This window comes from Mauremys mutica, chromosome 14 (assembly GCF_020497125.1).
Source record: "Mauremys mutica isolate MM-2020 ecotype Southern chromosome 14, ASM2049712v1, whole genome shotgun sequence".
Taxonomy (NCBI): domain Eukaryota; kingdom Metazoa; phylum Chordata; order Testudines; family Geoemydidae; genus Mauremys; species Mauremys mutica.
The window spans coordinates 38,648,267-38,666,283 of record NC_059085.1 but is presented as its reverse complement, the minus strand read 5'-3'; the positions used below and the strand labels follow the sequence as shown (position 1 = coordinate 38,666,283).

At 37.9% G+C, this 18,017-nt stretch overlaps 1 protein-coding gene across 4 annotated transcripts in view; it reads right to left on the bottom strand.

Moving 5' to 3' along the window:
- Positions 1-7,959: 7,959 nt before the first annotated feature.
- USP10 (ubiquitin specific peptidase 10) overlaps positions 7,960-18,017 on the bottom strand; it is a 66,115-nt gene continuing 56,057 nt past the window's right edge. For all 4 annotated transcript variants that reach the window (XM_044987410.1, XM_044987412.1, XM_044987411.1 and 1 more), the window contains 4 exons: positions 16,783-16,948; positions 13,512-13,656; positions 12,011-12,076; positions 7,960-9,027 (listed from right to left, as the gene is read on the bottom strand). In XM_044987410.1, the coding sequence (XP_044843345.1) occupies positions 8,840-9,027; positions 12,011-12,076; positions 13,512-13,656; positions 16,783-16,948 (565 nt within the window). In that variant the 3' untranslated portion in view covers positions 7,960-8,839. The remainder of the gene's footprint in view (positions 9,028-12,010; positions 12,077-13,511; positions 13,657-16,782; positions 16,949-18,017) is intronic.

Below are 18,017 nucleotides of genomic sequence, written 5' to 3'. Positions count from 1 at the left end.
CAACTCTCAGGATATTCTTCAAAGACCTATACATTTAAAACACAGCAAAGCTTGCACATCAAAAATAGATTTATCATACTTGATATATGGATTATTAGAAACACCATCGTCATTAAACAACAAACAAGGCCACTCCATCCAGTATAGCGGACAATTTACATGTGGGGGGAACCCCCTCTCAAATGTTGACTCCTATAGACGTCTTTGCTTAATCACTCTTGGTTTTTTGCCATTTTTCAGAGCTAAGCATTTTTTGAGAAGTGGTGATATCTTGTTTTCATAATCCAATCTGTCTGGATATCTGTCTGCATTACAGAGATCCCCAAGCATGACATCCAGTCTGCATGGCTTTTTAAATAATTAGATTCACTGGCAAGCATTATCAGTATCTTTCTTTAGAACAACATGGGTGCAGAGCACCTAGTCTTCTTATGAAAAATCGAAGATGAAGGTCACAATATTATCTGCTCTGTCAGGTCAGTCCTTTTCTATTTGTATTTGGATGACATTTTGGTTTATTTTAAAGGAGTTCCAGATGTAAAACAATGGTGTATGGCCCCTTATCTGTAGCCCACAGCTCTATCTTGCTAATAGAAATTCAGTGGACTTTGGATATGTTTGAAAATCTCAGCCTTAACCCAAAATGTGTTGATGCTCTGATGAACAGGACACTAGACAGACTAGAGTGGAAGACAGGTAGCCGTAGTTACTTTGAAGTCATAGATAGCACTGTATTTTTCTTGAATTAATTTTCTTGCTCCACAGCTTCTTCCAGGACTGATGGTTTTGCTAAGTTCACAGAATAACCCCTTTTCACCAACTCAACAGCATTAGGCCCACTGACCTCTTTTTAGTTCTCCCCTACAATGGCAACCACTCAGAATCATCCAAATCCAGAGACGTGACAAGGCTCCAATTCCCAAGACAGTCTGAGCACTAGTCTCTTAAGTGGTACAAACCACACATGGCTCTGGCACAGTGAGTCATCTGCCTCTTAAGGATGCTGCATTAGTATTACCAGAAAGTTGATTAATTCATTTAAACACCACAATTTTCAAATAATTTGCAGATCCAGGCGGAATTTGTGATTTTGTAATTCCCACACATCCCTGCTGTGAATTAACCCTTTCCAGTGATTCAGTCTGAACAGAATTACCCATCTCCATATTCTTGATGCTTTAAGGCAGTGACTCTCATAGAATATCAGGGTTGGAAGGGATCTCAAGAGGTCATCTAATTCAACCTCCTGCTCAAAGCAGGACCAATCCCCAGACAGATTTTTGCCCTGATCCCTAAGTGGGCTCCTCAAGGATTGAACTCACAACCCTGGGTTTAGCAGGCCAATGCTCAAACCACTGAGCTACCCCCAAACTTTTCTCAAACTTTTGTCCTGGTGACCCCTTTCACAAAGCAAGCCTCTGAGTGTGACACCCCCCCTTATAAATTAAAAACACTTTAAAATATGTTTAACACCGTTATAAATGCTGGAGGCAAAGCATGGTTTGGGGTGGAGGCTAAAGGTAATAAAAGGTAATAATTGGAGATATACCAATCTAGAACTGGAAGGGACCTTGAAAGGTCATCGAGTCCAGCCCCCTGCCTTCACTAGCAGGACCAATTTTTGCCCCAGATCCCTAAGTGGCCTCCTCAAGGATTGAACTCACAACCCTGGGTTTAGCAGGCCAATGCTCAAACCACTGAGCTATCCCTCCCCCCACATAATAACCTCACAACTCCCTGTGGGGTCCCAACCCCCAGCTGGAGAACCCCTGCTGTAAGGGACGTATTCCTTTGATATGTACAATTAGCTTCATCAGCCAAGTCCAGAAACTGTATCCAGTGGTGCTATGGACTAAGATGAGTCCACTAAACTTCTCATCACTTGTGACCTAGGGCCCATTTCAGGTGAAGTTTGAAGAGGTGGAACATTATATTGTCTACATACTTCTACTACTTATCTCCACCGGGAGTCTGCAGGGTATTTTTGAGCTATACAAATTCAGTGGATGAAGTTTGTCCCTGATGTAAGCTCACTGAAGTCGATGGACTTAAATACATGAATTTGGTCCACTTTGTGTTTCCATGGACCTGGAACGACATGATGATAAACAGGCACGTTTATTGTGAAGGATCAAAGAGAGAAGATAGTTGCCTAGATTGCATCGCGTTCTGCAAGTATTTTCCCAGGAGTCCAAAATATTCAAGTCTCTTTTGTGGCTACTGGTAAATGACTAAAAGAGGTTGGATTTCCATAATGTGGACAGATATCCAAATATATCTGACTCCGAAAACAAACGTGCCAGAAACAAGACTCTTCCTATCTGGTGCAAATCAAACCTTGATTTCTTTGGCACATATGCTGCTGCTAAAGCCTTGATTCACTTCAGATTAAGAGGTGATTGTTGTGGCTGTGGAAGGAGTTGGAAGCTACACGTTGTAGACAAAACCGACACTTCACACGTTGTTAGAATTTTCATTTTGTCTTCATTCAGCTGTTTCAAGTCCTACATTCAGCCAATGCCAAAACAAATCAGAAGTTATTTTTACCCATTCACTTCATAGTTATTATGGTCTTGATTATAACATCTCTGGTTCATATGCAAGAAAAGCCACACAATGGGACTGAATATATAAGAAAAACCTTTTTTTGTAACAGCCAAACAGAAACAAAGACATATTTCAGTTATTTTACTCTCAGTTTAACATGCAAACACCATGCCTTGATTTTAGACTCAAACAGGATTACATTCCATTTCTAATTCAAATGTATGATGCTCACATAGGAGGCACATGTTAGTGTACTGAGATAGCAAAGGACCAGTTTTGATTCAAGTCTGTCATAACAGAAAGTGTATGCGCCTAGGGACCCCAATCAGAAAATCAAGACCTCTTTGTGCTAAGCTACAAGTAACAAAGACAATCTCTTCCTCATTTGATCTTATAATTTCTGGGCCACAGCACACTCAATATATGTACCGGTATTAACCATTCTCAAACATAAATGGAGGCCCCCAAATACTCTCCTTCTGATCAGTTTGGAAGACAGTGATCATGAGCAGAAACAGCATGGGGGATGCTCCCAAATCTGCATAATCCCCACTAGACTAACCTGCAAGAAAGCCTATTTTTGTGAATTTCCATTGAAAGTCTGCAGATGCAAGAAGTTGGGAGAAGCTTCCCCGACTCTCCCACCTTCAGAGATTTTGCCCAAGAAGGAAAAAAAAATAAATTTGCTCAGATGTAAACCACCATAATCTCCTGCTGTCACCAATATCATAAAGCTAACAAAATAAAATGCACAATTACCCATAGATTTCTCTGCAACATATGCTGCCAATAACTTTTAAAAAGTGAATTTCTATTCAAAATGAAAATATGCGCTTAAGATTTCTTATGGCAAGAACTTTGTGTGACCAGCTATTGTTTTCCAACAGTTAAGTGGATTCGAAATTTTCTGCAGTAGTTTAGAACTTTAGTAATAAACCATTCAGTGCATGTGACACCACTGCACTCTACTGGAGAGACTCAGACCTACACCTCTGTAAACCATGGGCCATACACAGCTAACAGCACAGACGCTCCATCTTCTCCAATGGTATGGCCTGCATTTTTGGAGCAGGATGTTCTGTTCCAACAGTCACCATGACATTCCAAATAGCCCTGGAGCGTGAAGTCCTAGGTTGCAACAGTCTAATGAATGACACAATGAAATGAACACAACCCACATTCATTTAAAACTGCAGATGTTTGGCAACTGGAATAGGATTAACCAACTTGGCTACAACTTCAGAGCTAGCGCCCCTGCTCTTGAGAAGGGTCAGGGGATTTTTAATGGCCAGGAGTGGTTAAGGCCAGGCGTGGGTTTTTTTTTTTTTTGTTTTGTTTTAAGGAATTATCACAGCCCCAGCAACACAATGTCCTTATCACCATGCTGAGGTATTGGTCAGGACTGACTCACATGGCTGACTCATCAAAACTACTTCAGCATCCTGGATTTCCCATGGCAGCCTCCCATTAGAGAAATGAAAAGGCCCAAACCATGCTTAGCATGAGACTGAAGAGCGTGAGCTATATGGGCATGGCAGAATCCATTCAAAATTACTCTATATGAATATTTCTCTTAGGTCAATAAAAATCATTACCAAAACTCTTTAAAAGTTTTCCATCAGTGATTTAAAAGGTTTTGCACGAATGGATTTACAAGTAAATTACAAATTCAAGAATTAACTGAGATGGAGGGGCAAGTATTTCTATTTGTTTCTGGTTTTCGCACTACAGGCTAATACCTGTGTCCCCAAAGCAATACACTACTCGCTGACTTTCTGCAGTTTCCATGGTACAAATCCCTTCCAAAAAACAAAAAATTCACTATTGGCATTAGTTGTATGGATTATGAAGCAAGTCACTTAACCTCTGCTCCTCTATCTGCAAACTGGGAGAGAACAGTAACAACAGATAGCAAAGGACCAGTCTGGAACTAAATTCATGAAAGAGTAGCCTTGGGTGGATGGCCCTATAGGAGAGTGAAATATTCTAATTAAAACACATATCCAAGATGCTTCCCAAACACTGTCTGAAATAAAAAGACTTTCAAACATACTTCATAAAAGGACTAATTCAGTGGTTTTCCGTGGTGCTCCTCCAGTACCTTAAAAATCTTGGGCTGAGGCATAATGGTATATAGGTAGCCAGCCTATGGAGGTGGCTAAGTATTTCACAAAGCAACGATACAATGAAATGCCATTTCAATGGTTATTAAAACACATACTTACCGCATAGCACTTATCTGAACTGTTCTTTATTTTCTTTAATCAATATTCTGATATGCTGGACTTTTTGACTAATTCACTAGGGTTAGAATTTTTCAAATGTGACAGTCTCCTGAAAAATCCCACCTTTTGTTTGTAGGTCACTATGACTTCTGAAAAAATCACCCCCTAAACAGCCTGTTTCAGTATGAACTTCTGGCATGCTCTGATTGCTTATACTTAGACCAAGATTTTTCAAGTATAGGATTCAGGAGCCCTATTTTCAGGCTTCTGTTTTTGAAAATCTTGGCCTTTTTTTTTTTTTTTTTTTTGCATTCAAGCCAGTTTTCTTCTAAGGTTAAAATCTGCTTTAAGAACATCACTAAATAATTATAACACTTAGCTCTGATGCATTTGACATTATCAGTTACAGATAGAAATCAAGGACATACACACTGTTCAAAAACAAGGAGAGTAGGGTAACAGAAAATAAAAATTGTGCTTGTGTAATGTCAGATGTTGCTACATGCTTTTCACTGTTCTTTGAGTAACTCATTGCACAGGTTTCATCAACAATTGTATGTGCAACATCCTTAGTGCAAATTAAATTTAAAAAAAGACCTATGGAAGTTTACTTCATACAAACAGACATTGAACATTTGTTTTTACACCTGAAATTAATCACTGCCAGTTCTTAAAACAAAAAGAAAAAAAAAACACTTCTACTGAATCTCTCATTTTAGTTTAGCAAGAAAATTATAGAGCAGACATGAATATGCAGAATCAGTGACTACTGTACTTCACTTTTACATTGTGTTTGTATTAAAATTGTGAAAGAGGAAATTCTATCACAATATTTTCTAAAACATCACTTGACACGGCTCCAAGTAACCTCAGCTAAAGGAGCTCCAGATTCTTTTGCAAGACTGATTTATAGTGTAGTTTTTGTGAAAAGTCTCTTATGGGCAAGTCTCTTATAAGTAGACATAGCCTTGGTTTTATAGAATAACCTACATTTACTAGAGACAGACTATATATACATACAAAAAATGTCATGAGCTATTTAAAGTAATAAGAATCACCACTATCATCAGAAAAAAGGAATGTAAACATGTCTGTTTCACGTTTCAACTCTGGGTTTGTTTCAGATTTATTTGACATAGGAAAAGCTTGGTGCAGGTTTGTGGGATTAAAGTGTATGTTAATTACAAGTGGGATTTACACAATATTTTTAGTGCTAGTAAAATGGTCTAATTGTGCACCATTGATATTAATGGGAATTATAACATCAACTTCAAAGGGAGGACAGGCAGGCACATAATGTGAAATGTTATATATGTATTTAATATTATAATGGATGGATTAATGTGATCGTGGTATGCTCTTGTCTTTAAGCCTGTGAATAGTCTCATTGCTTTGCTGGATCAGGTTTTAAGTGAAATAAGATTATTTTCTCACTGTGTGTCCAGTTCTAATAACTCCATATTAGGATGACTAGTATCCACATAGGAAATTTTTAACTGTAGAATTAATGGTTCAGCCTGACTTACATTGACTAGTGACCATGGTTCAACAACTTTACAAGTGATTTTTGTTCAAAATTTGCAAATTTCTCCATCAAACAAGAATGTTCTCTGCCCATATCTAGGAGTCCTGGCTCTGGGGCAGTCTGCCAGGTACATGAACTAGCAGGAAACCTATCTGGCAGATCAGATTCCACAGGAACCCTGCTTGGTTTCTGGTGGAATTTCGTCAAAATCAAACTGTCTTCACGAAGCGCTTAGGTTTCAATTCAGCAAATTCCAAAGGAAATAAGTTTCATTAGAACTTTTCCAACCAGCTCCAACAAACATCTGTATAGCAACTTACATCCAAAACACTCTCAGTATATAATATACAAACTATATGGCAGGATTGTAAAACGCCCCCAGCTCTGGGATGGAAGACATGGCAGTTGAACAGAGCACAGCAATTCCTCCCAGCAATTCAACACAAAGTGAAGAATCCAACTGAAGCAAGAGTGCAAACTTTGGTAGGGAGAATGTGGTTACCCAACTTGAATCTGGCCAAATCAAGGGGAACATCCTTACTTCTTTCTTAAAACGTTAGAGGATAAACAGTCAAGACTTGGTTTTAATAACATCCAAATTAAAGTTTTCTTCCAATTTCACTGAATATAATTATATGACTAATGAAAGATTTGTAACAGACACTTGCAGCTAAGGGAAATACAATTTTTACTTCTTTTTAATGTTTAAATAAAAGAAATATGTTAAAGACTGAGGATCACGTTTGAGCATAGAGTGTGTGTTAATTCTTTTTAAGTCACTTTCAACCTCTCCTATTCAACATGTTTTCTCAGTATCAGGGAGACTTAAATGAAGTCCTACTGAGAGAGGCACCCAATATTTTCTCAAAGCTAAAGTTTTAATGCTCCTCACTGAATGACTGTGTAGACATAAGGGCCCGATTAACTTCCATGAAAATTGAAGGGCACCTCTTCGGATCAGCCCTGAAGAGATCCTGAAAGCTGAAGCTGTGATTAACACTTTCCCACCACTCCTCCTTTGTGGCTGTGGTTACCAAAGCCCCTTATTATTATTAATAACTTGTATTATTGTAGTAAATAGGAGCCCAACCCTGGACCAGAACCCCATTGCGTTAGGCGCTGTACAAATACATGGTTAATTGCCTTTTAATGAAAAAGCCAAACAGATAGCAACAAAAAGATGACCAGATACTATATTAATAGGTGAGCTATGAACACCTTAGAGCTACTAAAAAGGCAAATTGTACAGTTATTTCAACAAAAAGTAAAAAGCAGCACAATCACAGAGAAGTTATATGGAAAGCAAGTGTCCTGCCTGTGCCAGACAAAGAGCGAAAAAGTGAAGAGAGAAATCTAGGCAGCTTAAGAAAATGCTACCAAAATTTCCTGGAACATAATGCCTAAAAATATAAAGCAGCTACTTCATTTTAAAAATACGACGGGAAAACAGTGGAGAAAATACACTTTTTCCTGCAATTTGCTTTTTTTTTTTTTAAATGCAAAACTCATCTGACCTAGTAGGTATGCGTTTTTTTTAACTAAGGTAATGATTATGCTTTCATGAGTATCATAGCATTATTTCGAATTAGAAAATGCATAGTAACTCCAGACTAGAGTTTCCACAACTGAAATTTACACTCAAAATAAAAGAAACACAACCCACAACTTTAAACCAACTTTGTGACTTTTATTGATGGGCGACAACTTTATACTCCTAGATATCACTAAACTGTGTACAATTAGGAACTCAACATTATAGGGGAGCAGACAGCAAAATTAAACAAAGCAGACTTAAAGAAATATCAATCTTCATTATTTTGCCCATTTTTTAAAATCTTGTGTACACAGAAGCATAAATGCAGTTTGAAATCTCTTAATAGCAATAAAGTTACAATCACCCATCTATATAGACTAACATTTTAACTCCAAATATTTGATCTGCAATGTGTACTTAAGCAGTTTCTCATCGCACAATTATTAAAATGTGGTTTTTTTCCTATTAGGAACCAGCAACTCTCCATTTTGTACTTTTGTACATTGTTTTGAAGCACATAGAACCATTGTCTCCTGATACCCTCTGGCTCATGTTTTACCATTTATCAAAAACTACTGGGGGAGCAGAGAGTTTTTTTTTTTTTTTTAGTTTTTTTTATTTAAGTAAAGATAAAACTTATTTTCACAGAAATCTACAAGTTTTGTTGCTGGTGCAGGGTTTTCTTCTACTATGCAATTCGAAAGTGGGAATCAAATGCAAACCCCATTTATCATCTTAGGATTCAGCATTAACTCAGAGATATTTTATCTTTTTGTGATTTGTGAGACTGAGTCTTTCAACCAAATGACTTCATTCTGGAAAGTCAAAAGTCAACACACAAACTATGTTGTGCACAACCCCCAAGGTAGTTTCCTTTTTCACTCTAGCCCATAGTTGCAAGGGAAAAAAGGATTCACTCAAACGAGCATTTAAAGGAGGAAAAAAGTTAGTGATAGTTGGCGTTCTACAAAGCAGGTATCTTGCACACACAGCATAAAGAGGGAAGTTTCACAGCAGGTCAACTCGGCGATAGTACAGGAGGTAGGCTGTGCGTTCAGCAGACGGCTTCACCACCTGGTACTGATTTATCACTTTGACTGCCTGGTCATCAATGCGTAACCAGCCATTAAGACCAATCTGGAAGACGTCTGTAGTGTAATGGCCACCAGTTGCACTGTTTCCATGATGATAGACAACTACAAAGAGAGAAGTTAATGTTTATACTTCCACTGGAAACAAAACAGGAATACAAATTTACTAAGATGTTCCTTTGTTTAAGTTCATAATTCAAACAAACTTTCCAACTCACATGAAATCAAGAACATTATTTTTTGAAGCGTTTAACTACATGTTGAGTGGCATGTTTACATGCTATCCTGTACTGAAGTTATGCTTATCTACTTACAAAGGGAAAAATCTATTGTGATGCTAGTGATTTTTCACTGGCAGCACAAAAACTCAGGATTCTAAAGAAGTGAAAAATAATATCCTTAAGATCAAGTGTCCCAAAGGTCTAAGACTGATATTTTTAATTTACTACATGGCTTTCAGGGAAGGATTTATTTCACAGGAAAAGACCAATGGGATTGATAGACCATCTTCCTGCAACAATTCAACATAGCTTCAGAAAATTCATTTAGTGCTGACAAACTTAGTAAATAGTTGAGAACAAACATAACTGTTTGAAATCTCCTACACGTCCAGTTTGTTGCTATTTGTCATTTCAAGTCAATATGATCTCAAGTTAATTGTTCACAGATCAAAGTAGATATTATGCAATACCTAGTATCAGACATCTCTGTGACTTAAACCAGAAGCCTCTGAGTCAACCTTCGCTCATATCTAATCATCAAACCTCAAGTCTTCATATACAAGAGGACATTATGAAACTTTACAATATCAGAACTCTGGTCAAAAGTCTCTATTACAAACAAACTCCCCATCTAACCCATTTAATTTTGCTTTAAGTATGGTTCCACTCTACAAAACTGATTCCATAAGAATCATTGTATACTAAGCACTTGAATGTGCTTAGTTTACAAGTTAGTTTTGTGAGTGCCAATCCTGCAATCTCAACATGGAACCAAGTTGGATTCTTTATTTTGAGAATGTCACCACCTGTAATATGTTCTGAAGCAAAATTAGGTCCATTTGATGTTGTGGAAACTACCTCATCTTCAAATTGTGCTATCCACTACATCTGTGGATTTTTACTGCTTTCACTGGGGTTGCACAGGTGTAACTGTTTGGAATTATATTGGTATATAATTTTGGTAATAATGCATAAGGAGGAACAGTATCTAGCTCACTCTGTTAGCTATGTTTGGTTGGTGAAGCACTGGAATGGGTTACCTAGGGAGGTGGTGGAGTCTCCTTCCTTTGAGGTTTTTTAAGGTCAGGCTTGACAAAGCCCTGGCTGGGATGATTTAGTTGGGGATTGGTCCTGCTTTGAGCAGGGGGTTGGACTAGATGACCTCCTGAGGTCCCTTCCAACCCTGATATTCTATTATTCTATGTTTGTCTCTGCAATGCTAAGAGGAGTAAACAAAGCAGTAAACACAAGTAGTGGTAAGAAAGTGTCATTTTCACAGTCTACCTTTCAGAGTTGAACCACACTTTAAACTTACTCTGATTTTGTTTACACTTCTATGAAGACAAATACATATTACGAGTACTTTAAGTTAAGCAAAAGTAGACAGGCATGATTTATGGTATACAGTATACACATTCTGTCTTAAAGAAGTCTTGAAATATACCAATAATTTAGAAACTACCCTATAAGATTTTCTAGGATGCAGTTTGTATTTTATCTTACTGCAGAAGAATATTTAGGCAAACCTCTTGTTATATTTCTAATGAGAAATATCTTTAATTCTAAAAAAATTCCTCTTTTTAATCATTAAAATTTTGTACAAGTAGTGCATGCTGTGTGTGTGAAGTTCTGGACTAACAACAATGAACTGGAGACTGAAATGGTGTGCATCTACAGAACAGGCACAAAAGATGAGGCAGTGGCAATGCAAATTTCCTCATACTGTTTTTATCCAGGCTCTCCAACCCTGTCTTGGAAAGCTCACCCTAGAGGTGAGAATTGTTCCACTAAAGTAACTACTGCCGTCTGCTGAGATTTCCAGTCTTGATGGTACCTTCTGTAACCTGGTTATACCACCTAAACAGAACTGGATCCAAACCACCTCATCACACAAGCCCACCAGGGCTGAAACTAAACTGGTAACCTAGAAGTGAAAAGCTCCAGTCCCCCGAGCTTTTTCTTCTGATGCTAATACAAATAAGCAGGTGCAAATCTTACTAATCTAGGTATAGTTTTTAAAAACTGTAGAGATTAATGTTGTTTATTAATAAAATGCTTCGGAATATTTATACCAGTTTTCAGTCTTTAATAGCAATAACATGCTTTCATCTGGTACTTCAATATATTCCGACCATAAAAATGTCACTCCAACATCCAACTCAGTGGCACCTCTATAGTCATACAATATGCTATTCATACATTGTCAGACGTACTAATCTTGAAAGTGTTTAGAACCATGTAATGAACCAACATCAAAGTGGCAATTTTAAAAGACATTTGAAAAGTTACCCTACAAATCAGTGGTATGTGTCAAATATAGCTATATTAAAGTTGTAGATGTTCTTCTGGCTATGCAAGATGTATTTACCATTCAAGTTGCATGTCACCAACACCAATTCATCATCAATAACAGTTATGCTATACAATTTGTGTTAAGTGTCATCATAAATGAATAATACTCACAGAGGAGTTGATACTTAAAATTTAACCCCGTTGAGAAAAAATGAATATTGATGTACACCACTTGAGACAGAGCAGACCTATAGGCATCTTAACAGAAGTTTTGCAGTCTGCATTCTTTCATTGAAAAGCAAGTATCTGTAAACCCTGTGCAGGATGGATCTGGTACAGAACTGTGATCCTATGTTACTTAGGCAGAAGCTGAAACAATGTGACAGTAATCACATAATATGAATATTCAGTACTTATGTGTCATTTTATACTAGAACTTACTACCCCTGCAAGTTACATCACTTTAATTTAAAGTAAACATTTTATAATCCGCCAGCAGTAACTACATTTCCACAACCAGAATTGCTATATGTAATGCAATATTTTGGGATCGAGTGACATAAATGGCTAAATACCTGCAAAGAGCCGGTAGGTTCTTTGGCCTTTAAAAATCTTGCTTTTCACACCTGGCGATAGTAACTCTGAAAAAGCAAAAGCAACATTTTTAACAAGCTAAAAACTTTTGTGTTAACAGATGTCAGGTGAACATTTATTTCCAAGTAAGAACCAAATAGTTTTTCATCTGAAGCTTCCTACATCAAAGAAATGGCTGAAACCGGAGTCTTTTCTGTGGTGGGAGACAAGGGGGTCAACTCTTAGTTTCTTGCTGCCAGAGCACCGGCCTTTGCATATGGGGTTTCAAACCAGAGTACCATTCAAAGCTACCCCAGGGAAACAGAGGAGAGGGGGAAAAGGGCCAAGACACTAGTTATCTCCCCTGCCATGCCTCTTGTTGGAGGATGAGAGGGCGAGCCTCTAAGCTCCAGTGACTGTAAAGAATACAGCAGTTGCCTGTCTTGCTTGACCAAAGCAGCCTGGTAACACACGTTTTACAGATTTCAACACCCCCTTCCCCAGAGTATGTATTAAAAACAAAAACCTCAAGATCAAATCATACTATCTGATACAGTAAATACATCATTTATAATGTATCCCTACATAATTAGCCTTGCAATTTCCAGGTAGCTTGGAACATATTGCAGACAGCAAAAAAAATATTGGTCAATCTGAACCACTGGTTGACTGAACTGCGAATGTCAGAATAAAAAGATTCAATGCAGCAAGGTACACATATTATTCTGGTGTTTATATAGAAAACACACTTTGTAAAATGAATAGATCTTAACATTTAAAAATTGAAGAAACTTTATAATGCATTAACACTTGAAATCTGTCCTACCTATTTGATTGCTTTGAGGTTTTCAGTTTGATTTTAGTTTGGTCTTAAAAAAAGTTTCTCATTTCTCCTCTCCAGCCTAATCAATGGTTTTTATTATGGTGCTTTTACCACCTCTTTGGATGGATTCCGAGCTGAAGTATTTTTATTCATTATTTGATTAACAGCAGCCTTGTCCAGGGTACTCCAATCAGCTGAGGGAGGGCACTGTACGAACACATGGTACAGTCATCCCTCAGCCCTGAAGAGCTTTCAGTCTCAGGCCTCAATTCTACAAGTTTCACTCAGCTGGACACTGGACCTGCATGAGCCCCCACTGAAGTCAATGGAGCCTGATAAATGTTCCAGGGTCTGCCTACGTAGAGTTCTTTTAAGGACTGGGGTCTAAATTAAGACAGTGCAGGCAGCAAGTGCTGTAAAAAAAAAGCCTGAGCACATCAGCTTGGAGCATCAGTGGACTGGATTCTCCTAATCCACAGCTAGGACAGACAAAATAAGGCACACAAGATAATACAGATTTCATTTAGATTATGAGCGTTTTCGCATGTATACAACCCAACAGAAAAAAATAAAGTCTCTCCTATACTGAGCTTGCAAAAATTCACTATTACCCTTTGGAAATCACAGAATATTCTCTTTTCCTCAAAACAAAAGGAAAAAGTTTTATTTAAGAGTTTCACCTTTACTAATTTCCAGGTCAACGGGATACTCAATATTCTTGATAAGCTTCTGGCATCCACCAGTTTTCTCATATACAAATCTTTTGAGGTGTAACACAAGAACGGGAGGGAGCTCTTCTAGGGTCACCCTTCGACTGATCTCCACCTAATACAAAGAACACAAAAATGTATTAAAATTGTATCTTAATTTTAGTTAACCCCTTTGAAAACAAAAAGCAAGGGAACATGACTAATGTGTGTAGAACACGAATTTGATCTAAATTATGCCACTTGAAAGTGTCTGTATTGTGTTAGTTTTATGACAAATATCCCGTTGTTTGTGTACTTTAAGCCTCTAAAGCGCACTGGATTTTCCCACTGAAGTGTTATCTTCAAGGAAAAAGTATTACAATTTTAATATAATGTCCTGTGGGGTTCTTTCCATGGGGGTTCTTTAATCTAGGGACTAACTATATATTTATGAAACAGGAAAAATGGCTGATGGAAATGATGGCGCTCAACATTAGGATTTAGAAATACATTTTTCCATGAATTAGTTTTGTTTTTGCAGTCTATTTGCCTGACTTTGCAGGATTACTTAACACACTGTGAAGTGCTGGAAATACTGGTACCAATGCAAGTACTCATCACACGCAGACCAGTTGCATATTATGTCACAGCTCTGTATGTAGATAAGCACATAAGGATCATGACTGATGGATGAAACCGGAGCCACTGAACTATTAAAAGGAGGTCAGGACTGATGACTAACATAAAATAGGAACAAAAAAGCCATTGAAGGTTTTTCTGGTGCCTCCTTTATGCTACAAGATCTTACCTGCAAAGTACACAGCACTGACAAATAAGTTATGAACACCCAGAGTTTACAGATGGCAGGCTTTGAGTTCCATCATGAACACATGTTTTAGTATTACTATATTAGGACAACGTAAATACTTGGAAGCTCTGCAACATCCTAAACCAGTGGTTCTCAACCTATTTACCTTTATGGGCCACATATATGGCCCACAATGTGTTATGTGGGCCACATCCAATACTACCTGTACGGCCCTGAGGATGTCACATGGGCCGCAACTCTGTGCTGATTTGGCTGCAAGCGGGCCATGGGTTGAAAACCACTGCCCTAAACACAAGCGGCTTAGAGTAATATTTCTGTCTTCACTTTTTGTCTTTAATTTTGTTTTATTAATGGACACATCTTTCTCATAACTCAAAAATGATTTTTTTAAAGCCTTCGGCTGAGATTAAACGCCAAAATTTTAACTTCAAAAGGAAAAAAACCCTGGTGATTCTTAAGAGGGAGTGAAAATAGGGAATCCAAAGGGCAAGCTATATTTACGGTGCGTGGTTGTCACTCCTAAACCTGAGAAACCACAAAAAGTGTAGCTCAAAATCTTGAGAATCTGAGGCAGTTAATGATGCTCTCACACTAACGTTAAAGATCATATTTTAACAGAATATTGCGTAAAAATTTAAAACTAAATATAACAAAGGAGAGTAACACCATCATAGCCTCTTTCAACCTGACAATTACATTAGTATCCCCACCTGTTACAGAATGAGGACTAAACCATCAAGTTTCTGGGGATTTTCAATAGAGAATCTCCATCTGAAGAGCTCTGAGCTTTGCTTAGCTAATACTACTTTAAGATGGGGGGACAAGGGGGAGTTATAAATATAGGACATGGATTCTAACATTGACACTCTTTCTGATGTTATTTAAGCATCTCGTTTTTTTCCCCATCTGGAAAGTGTGGATGAAATACCTGCCTTCCCCACAATGATGTTTTGAGAATTAACATCTGTAAACCGCTAGGTATGCACTAAGAATTATTAACGTTCAATATTCTCACAACAACATGTAATACGAAATCTTCTATTTTTTTCCTGAATATCTATTGAAAAAAGGAAGATCTAAAAGCCATTTTTGGATGCTTTTATTTCCATTCAGACACTAAACCAGACCAAATCACTAGCACCTAAACCGAACACCCATTTCTTCTAAAACCCATATCTGAACAGTGGGTTGTCCCTAAAGAAGTTAAAACCATCTGCAGCAAAAACCAAAAAGAAGTGACTAGCAAAACAAAATCCTTGTGGTAAATTATGATGAGCTTGCATTGCAAATGTTCCTTCCACATGAGAAGAAATCCCTAAAATATTTTTGCACTTCTACTCCTACTAGAGGACTGGATATATAATCCAGACAAAAGCTGTCTGTCTACCTATAACTTTTCAAGGAAAATAGTTTTCCATTCATTTTCCAGGTCACAATTATATTCTGAATGTTTAGATAAACAGTGAGGTAGGTAAAATATATGGACACAATGCCTTGTTCAAAGGCCCCTTTTGCTTCTTTGTCTGTTTAAGTTAATTAGGAACACACTGCACATGGTATTTTAATCTGAGCACCTTCTGTTGACCATGCACAGATGCGACTATGTAGATACTAATTCTTTACTCACACACAGCTGGAGAAAGGGATGAGAATAGTGTGAGGAAACTCAGCAAAATATAATACATCCCATCATTCAAGAGCAGAAACTGCCAAACTGCAATGCACAGAGAGCTGGCTGGATACATGGTGCTTTCCCAATATAGCTTTTGCATGAGAACAATTGTTGTAGTTTTCACATGGATATTATGCTATCGTAGTTAAATGAGGCTCATAGTACAAAAAAAGTTTGAGAATTTTTCTTATGGATGGTCACCAGGCTGTTCCTTCTAACCCAAGAAGAGAAAGCAACACAGGTCAGCGTTCTGAGTCATGAGACTGTTATAAATATCTACTTCAAAAGCCAGGAAATACTCTCAACCAACCAACATTTTGAAGCACGTCTGTCTTATTAGGAGTGTCTGGCAACGCCCAGGTCACCTGAGCTTCTGTGCTTTAAAATTAGTGAAAAATTGTTTTCCTTATGACAGTACATATTACCACTTCTCAAACAGAGTGAATTTAATTTATATGCCTCTCCCGGCCCAGCCCCAAAATCCCAAACCAACTATTACACCAGTTCAGCAAATACACTGATTTACTGTCAATGATTTCATTTAACAGAGTTAGTGTGTCTTCTTGTTTGAGTGACCTTGACTGTGTGTGTTAAATATGTAGTACCCACTTGACACTTGTACTATACCTTGCAAGGTTAGTACCTCTTAACATGAGGATTAATGTTCAAGCAACTAGTGAAAAGCCATCAGCTGTATGAAAAGCCCTTAAAAATATAATGCTTTACTATAAAAAGGTCCAGCAGACAAGACCAGAACACACCTCCTGTTTGGTTTTTGTGGTGTAACCCTGGACAGATTCTCTTGCCACCAAGCTTTCCAATGCATCCTGGACTGTGCGTATCTTGTCAGACTGGATATCCAGTTGTAGAGTGAAAAATGGCTGCAGAGTGGCAGACTCCTTAGAACTCTGCTGGTAAACCACAGATCTACAGAAATAGGAAACAATGTTGAATATTAGATTTACAATAGAACCTCAAAGATATGAACAACAGAGTTAAGTACTAACTGGTCAACCAGACACCATGTGAAACCTGAAGTAACCAATCAGGCAGCAACAGAGACCAAAAGAAAATAAATAAAAATAAAAAAAGCAAATATTGTACAGTACCTATATATTGTATCTTAAAAGTAGGCACGTCTGGGCTGCCTGTCCCCACCCCCACCCGCCACTTACAGCAAGATGCTGGGGCTGCCAGCCGAAGGCAGCCAAAGCCTGCAGAGCAGAAGCTGCACTGGCGTCTGCGCCACTTTCACCCCCACTCTCCATCGGGATGGGGACATGCTGTTTACACAAACACCCCCACGGGGAGTGGACAAGCCTGCAAACTCATGCCAGCACTGAGCAGGGATTTCAGCGGCTGCTGAAGCCTGGCCTGGAGTGTCAGGTGCTAGGTCTGGAGCCTGAACTGCGCTTTGTTCAGAGTTACGGACAACCTCCATTTCCGGGGTGTCCATAGTCTACTGTATAGTCATCCTTCAAAATTTAACAGTGGAGAAGCTACTAGTCAGGGTATCTAAAAATTGATTTTCTTGGGAAAAATGATTTTTTAAATTTAAATCAAGTTTTTAATTTATTTAAATCATATTAAGTTTTTCTTTTTAAAATCAATCCACCTGCTACTAGAAAGAGGACACTGAAATGCAGCTATGAATCCACCCACGTTCTTTACCTCAGACCTTAGCCCCTCCTGTGCTTTGCTGCACATTGGGCTACCAAAATCAACACAAATATCAAAGTTAAGCATCAATTTCAACAACTTGATTTCACTTTAATGCAATTTCAAGTACAATGATTTTGTTTAATATTTGTTAACATGTATAATTGGTTAGTATATTTAAATCAGTGTATTTATGCATAGCTTATTTGACAAGACATCATCATACACTTGGAGGAGCATTTGATCACTCCCTTTGTTTTCATTTTTCTTTTAAAGAACTTCATCTGAGGTTACTGTGTTGCCAACAAAAGCCAGGGGTACCAAAATCACCTAAAGG